Raw genomic sequence first — 6,967 nt, forward strand, 5'->3', positions numbered from 1 at the left:
CCACTTCTCGCACCCAGGCATCCGTGGTGGTATTGTGCCAGCACTGGGCAAATAGAAGAAGTCGGCCTCCCACTCTGAGGTCCCCCAGAGGGAGGCCCGTCCCATCAGGCCGCAGGTTTATCTTCCTGCTTGGAAGAAGGGCGCCGAGCACTCCAGGCTTGCTTCTTGGGTTTAGAGGCAGTCTTACTCGCAGACTGTCTCGGGAAGGACTGACCTTTCGCCTTACCCTGAACCCGAAAGGAACGAAAAGCCGAACTCCGAACCTTAGCAGGCAGTGCCGCCGAAGGGAGGAAGGCCGACTTGGATTTAGCCAGGGTGTCCACTATTTTGTCCAAGTCCGGACCAAATAGTAATTCCCCATTGAAAGGTAAGGCCTCCAGACCCTTCTTTGAATCAGAGTCCGCTCTCCAGGACCGCAACCACAAGGATCGGCGGCCAGACACCGCTGCAGCCGATACCCGCGAGGTCAGCAGACTAGCATCTAAAGAAGCTTCACCAATGTAAGAAGCAGCGTCCCTCATTTGTCCCAACAATGCCCGCTGGACATCCGGAGCGTCGTCTGGGAAGGTATCTTCCAATGCATTGGCCCACCCCTCAATGGCCTTGGCCACCCAGGAGATGGCCATGGACGGTCGGGCCACTGCCCCGGAGAGGGAGTAAATAGACTTTAAGCAAGTCTCAACTTTCCTGTCCGTGGGATCCTTCAGCGAGGATATCGACGGTAATGGTAAGGTGGCGCCCCGAGTTAAACGGGTGACATGGGAATCCACCGCCGGTGGAGTTTCCCATTTTTTAAAATGTGCCTCAGGGAAGGGGTAATTAGAAGCCAACCACTTCTGAGGAAGGAATCTCTTACTGGGCGCCTGCCAAGCTACCGCCATATGATCCGTCAACTGATCCGACAGGGGAAACACCGCAGAAGCCACCTTAGTTTTTTTGAAACTAGGAAACTTCGACTTAGGAACCGGTGCCTCATCCTCTATAAGAAGAATAGCTCATTTAAAACTCATAAAATAAAATACGTTTAGGGGCTGCTAGTCAGCCCCCCTGAGCGAACGGTGACCTGACTCCGGCCGGGCACCAACTAAAACTGAGGTGCCTATGGCTCGGGGGCAGGGTATAGAGGAGGATGGACCCAGTGCATCCTGGGAGCTACAGCTTTAACTGCATGGTGCCCGTGGATCCCGATCCAGCTATACCCCAAGGTCAACCCTGTGGACCCCCTATGGACCCTGAAGTAGAAATGACAGCTATAAGCTGATTGGCTGTTACTTTATCTCTCCTGAAGTCTTAGTACAGACATCTTCATCTCTCTCCACTTCATGATTGATAAATCTCCCCCAAAAACTGAAACATTCTCCAGTTCACACTATGCCACACGGAAACCCCAGTTCACGCTATGCCACACGGAATCTCCAGTTCACACTATGCCACACAGAATCTCCAGTTCACATTATGCCACACAGAATCTCCAGTTCACATTATGCCACACGGAAACCCCAGTTCACATTATAGTTCACATTGTACCACACGGAAACCCCAGTTCACATTATAGTTCACATTGTACCACACGGAAACCCCAGTACATATTATGCCACACAGAAACCCCAGTGCATATTATGCCACACGGAAACCCCAGTGCACATTATGCCACACAGAGACCCCAGTTCACACTATAACACAAGGAAACCCCAGTACACATTATGCCACACAGAAACCCCAGTACACATTATGCCACACAGAAACCCCAGTTCACACTATGCCACACAGAAACCCCAGTTCTCACTATGCCACACAGAAATTACAATTCACACTATGCCACATGGAAACCCCAATTCACACTATGCCACATGGAATACCCAGTTCACATTATGCCACAGAGCCCCCAGTTCACACTATGCCACAGGGAAACTCCAGTAGACATGATGCCTCACAGAAACCCCAGTTCATATTATTCCACACGGAAACCCCAGTGTATATTATGCCACACAGAAACCCCAGTGTATATTATGCCACACAGAAACCATAGTGGCCCCCAAGCCTGTGATATTCCTATGTATGGAAGCACTTGCAAGACCGCCCTGTTAGTAATCCAGCACTGCTTACCCTAGTGAGATAAGCCTTGTACATATATGTCTAGTACTTTATTGCAATGTAACCCCATCAGTACCTCTATTGGCCTGGGAGTCCGTCTCAGAAACGTTTACAAATTTCTCAATGTATAGTTTATTTTTAGGCTTAGTGTCTATCAATGTGAATAAAGCCGTATTCAGAGTAAATAATAAGTTTCACGTAATCTACAGCGAATGACATGACGGCACAGTCCTCTCATGTATAAGTGACATTATACGTCTGCAAGACTCTAACGCCAGTCCTCCTCACCATGCTCTCACCAACCTGTTCATACCGGGAAGGTTACCCCAGAAGTAGCGGGCTCTATGTGCTGCCGACACTTCCCTGGCATCGATCATCACCGGGTTTGACTGGAAAACAAAAGATTTAAAGAGACACTGATCCCTCTGTAGCGGGTTAGGAAGCGATGTCGCACACCCAGCAGAGTATGGCCGGAATGAGATTATACAAAATATACTCCAAGGGGCCTATTTATCAATCTTTTCACCCCGTTTATCATGTCGAAACAACCGTCCCGCCTGATTTAGACAACATACCGCCGCCACCATACACTGTGTGGAGACGTTGCAATTGATCGAGTTTGCTTGCCCCCAACAGCTATCGCCATCTTGAGATGGCGCCACCTCGCTCTTTCCAATGAAATGAGCTATTGGAGCGCCAAGAGGCGTCTCTTCAGATTCCTCCGGCAGTGTAAACTTCCGCCACTGCAGTCACCAGCGAAAGTACAGGGCTTTGTACTCCCCAGGAAAGCTGCTGATCGGAAAACAGCTGTCTCAGCAAGACTACATTGATAAATAGTCCCTGGACCCCCGCCCCAAAAAAACAAACATAAAAACACACTCATAATCAATTAATATACAGCACAAAGGAATGTTACATTTTAGGTACCATTGCCACCAATGATAAGTAGGCCCCAAGTATAAAATAGAACTACAGTACATACCAGAGGTTCCCAAATGCGGTCCTCAAAGCTCCATAACAGTTCAGGTGTTGGAGATATCCATGAATGAGCACAGTTGACTTAATTAGTACCTCAGTCAATTTGATTTAACTCCCTGTGCTCATCCATGGATAGCTGTAAAACCTGAACTGTTGGGGAGCCTTGAGGACCACGTTTGGGAACCTCTGGTCTACATTAACAGCTTTTCATCTGAACATATTCATGTTTATTTTTCTTTCCTTTGCCTTGATATAAACCATATACTTTTGGCTAAAATCTTCCAAGAGTCTCTTGGTTTGGCCTTTAGACTCCAAGGTTTGCAATTTAATATATGCACTCAAAACCTAAATCACTCATCTCTGATCATTTCCTTACCTCTAGGAAACGGGATATGTCCCTTTTATCACTAACGCCCATGGCCACCACATTCTCAAACAGCCAGAAGAACGGCCGGTCATCCCCATTCTTTGGTCGAGCTTCATGGAGCAGACGGTAGAACTCGAAAAAGAGCCGGCCCGTGCCCTCTATAGGAAAAAGCATACAGAGGTCCATCAGGGGGTAGCCCTCTAAATAAGGAGAGGTCTATCATAAGGTAGCCCTCTAAACATAAAGAGGTCCACCACAAGGTAGCCTTCTAAATAAGGAGAGACTTCTATCATGAGGTAGCCCTCTACACATGGAAATTGCCATCATGAGGTAGCCCTCTAAACATGGAAATTGCCATCACAAGGTAGCCCTCTAAATAAGGAGAGGTCTATTCATGAGGTAGCCCTCTATATATGTCAGTCTTCAACAAACCATGTCCCTTGGTTATACTCAGGCTTTTCTTCACTTAAGTTCCTCGATGGCCCAATCACCCAGGAGAAAGCATGTAATCTTAAACTTGAAATTAGGGAGCCATTGTGTTCTCTCCAAGTGCGGCTTTCTCCATAATTCACAGGTTTCCGGATGTTAGGTAAGTAGGAAGTCAGACCAGGAGAGAGCATAGCGCATAGATATTCTAACGGAGGACTGCTGGCTAGGTATTTGCCTTCTATGTTACAGCTGGTTGTCTACCAAGTGTCATCTAAACGACAATGTCTGAAGGAAAAAAAAAACAATTCTAATTTTCTCAATTCCTGCCTAAGCGAGGTGCAGCCAGTGCACTTGGAAGGCACAATATGGATTAGGAACCTGCTGTATACACCGTGTGCTGGCAAGTAAAGTACTGTAGGTCACCTAAGTTCTCAACAATCTTATCTGGGAATTTTTAAAGCAAAAGTGAAAATAAACGATTCCTATTATCAGCCTTTGGAAGGTCTGTAGTTGAATAAACTTTCCACAGCAGTAAGTGAGATCTTTGTGACTGTGTGAGGGGTGACTACAGAAGCACGTACCGAAGAGACCTTTCCGAGCTGGGTTCACGATGGAAAGATCATTGCACGGACTTCCCCCAATCACTAGGTCAAAGGGGCCCCACTCATGAATCTGTGGGAAGATTGAAGAGGGAGAACATTAATATTATGACAAGTAGTACAACACACGCACACACTTTCCCTTGTGCCAGCTTGCCCTAGGAGCCATTTTTGGCAACCGAGCCATCCTGGGACTTGTAGTTCACCACAAAGTGCTCTAAAACTATCACCCCCAGACTCACTGGGCATCAGATATGTTCATGTTAGGAAAGGCGGGGAAGGTGGGGGGGTTCACACCCATTTTTGCAGACTCAACCCCCTGGGGAGACTAGCCCTAGTGACAACTGGTCTGGAGCTGGACGGATACATGATAGGGGGACCTCCACATTGCGGGTGGCCTCTCCAAGGTTCCAAAAGCCCAGACTGGCAAGACCCAGTGCTGGTTACTCTGAAATCATGGAGGACCCAATGTTAGTTTCTCCTGGATTGTGCAGTCAGCACTAGGCTGAAAGTGCAAAATCCATGAGGCCCTCACATAACACTGGAAAGAGCAGGTTCTCCAGCGCTGGCAAGGGCAATAATTAAATACTCCTGAGGAAGTGGCCGGGTGCGGTGAAACGCGTCGCAGCTTAGGGTTACATCTTTTATTTTAAGTTTATGCTTTATTTTTGCACTTTTAATTTAATATAATTCTGATTTTATGCCTATAAGCTAATTACTGATGCAATTATCTGTCTGTAACAGCAATGACATTTTTATGTACATTTTGAATTTGTTTATCCATTACAGTCATTGTAGGTTATCTTAATGCCATTTATTAATGAAATAAAATATTTATTTCTTGGGTTATTTCTTATATTGAACCCAAAAACATTGAGTTTAAGGTGCTTAATTTCAACAAAATGTGACAAATTATTGGAATATAGCAAAACTTTTATTAGCTCTCCCGATATGTAGGAGTAAGGGTCAGTCACAGTATCCATGACATAGACGTAGTTGGAATTTTTTACCCCTAATTTTTACCCTTACCAGCGCCAGAGGAGGAGTCAATTGTCCTCAACTCTTTGGTGTCCATCTCCTGCTATGATGGACGGAACCTCATGTAGCCTCTGCCCATCACAACACGAGAACATTTTATTCTGCATCATCATTGTGGCTTTCAACCAGGCAAATACTGTGATCTCTACCACGTTCTCTCATATGAAACAAGCCAATATTCTTCTAACAGTATGAACTGACAGGAAACGTAAAAAGAGATCGGCGACTAGGAGTTCCGCCATATGACCGTCTGCACCACTGTAACCCACTATCTGGGGCCACAGCAGTAAGCGACAGCTAGACACCGCTACTACTCACATGCTTGCGGGTGATGTTACGCACATCTCCGACATACATAATCTTGCCCTGGTGTCGCACCATTCCCACAGTGATGGAGTCTTCACACACCTCGGAGGCAATGTACCGGTCTACCTGGATCCCGAGATCCTTTAGCACCAATAGACCTGGATGGAGAAGACACCGACTCCTTACAGAGAGCACCCAGACAGGGGTAAATTCACTAAGATGGGAGTTCTATTTAAGAAGTGATATTGACCATAGCAACCGATCAGATTCTACTTCTCATTTATCTAGCACCTTCTAGAAGATAATACCTGGAATCTGATTGGTTGGGCAACATAATTTTCTTAATAGAACTCCCCTGAGAGTGAGATCCCGGATATGACAAGATGCAGGGTCAGCTCACCTGTGGCAATGCCGTCAAACAGAGACAGTACTCGGATAGGCTTCCGCTTCTCAGCTATAATAGGCGGATAAAACTTTGGTGGGTCCTTTGAAAACAAAACAAAGAATAAAAAGTCTAAAACTAGACTATTCCCCAGAACACACGATGCACTGTAATAACCGATCAGACTACGCCGCAATGCGACATTACATGAAGGATACTCACAAATTCTTGGTCGTGGTTATTGGCGAAGAAGAGCTGCAGGCGGGAGGGCCAGTCATCTCGCCTTCGTAGCAACCCGTAGATGCCCTTGTGCCCACACATGTAGCAATTCCAAGGGTCTTCCTTTATAGCTGCCTGCGCCGCACCTGGTCCCACCAACAAGTCCACACATTCTACACAGAAACACCTGGCAGAAAGCCGAAGACGGGTATGAATGCTATGGATGGTGAGGCATCACTCCCCACCATGACGGTTACAAGGATTAGATCCCCCCCCCCCCTTCCCCACCAGAAAGAGCAAGCAGGCCCTGTCTGGTCAGCTACATCCAGATGTGACAAGCAGTATGTTACTACAAGGAGAGGATATTTCCAACACAACTGGAACCAAGTATGGAATGACCCCAGCAATGTTATTACCAGGATAAGACACAGGACTTTATATATTCTGCACTCTAGACCAGCGTTTTTCAACCACTGTGCCGTGGCACACTACTGTGCTGCAAGCGGTTTTCTAGAGTGCCATGAGGACAGCGCAGTCAGAGCTTACTTTACTTGT

At 46.7% G+C, this 6,967-nt stretch overlaps 1 protein-coding gene across 1 annotated transcript in view; it reads right to left on the bottom strand.

Annotated features, from left to right (window-relative positions):
- Positions 1-6,596, bottom strand: part of LOC148504578 (DNA (cytosine-5)-methyltransferase 3A) — a 28,711-nt gene extending 22,115 nt beyond the window's left edge. The window contains exons 1-6 of the mRNA XM_088448836.1: positions 6,416-6,596; positions 6,212-6,296; positions 5,824-5,969; positions 4,450-4,540; positions 3,449-3,597; positions 2,398-2,483 (exon numbers count right to left, since the gene is read on the bottom strand). Coding sequence (XP_088304962.1) covers positions 2,398-2,483; positions 3,449-3,597; positions 4,450-4,540; positions 5,824-5,969; positions 6,212-6,296; positions 6,416-6,514 — 656 coding nt within the window. The 5' untranslated portion in view covers positions 6,515-6,596. The remainder of the gene's footprint in view (positions 1-2,397; positions 2,484-3,448; positions 3,598-4,449; positions 4,541-5,823; positions 5,970-6,211; positions 6,297-6,415) is intronic.
- Between the last annotated feature and the right edge of the window lie 371 nt (positions 6,597-6,967).

This window comes from Taudactylus pleione, unplaced genomic scaffold, assembly GCF_031769625.1.
Source record: "Taudactylus pleione unplaced genomic scaffold, aTauple2 ptg000467l, whole genome shotgun sequence".
NCBI classification, from domain to species: domain Eukaryota; kingdom Metazoa; phylum Chordata; class Amphibia; order Anura; family Myobatrachidae; genus Taudactylus; species Taudactylus pleione.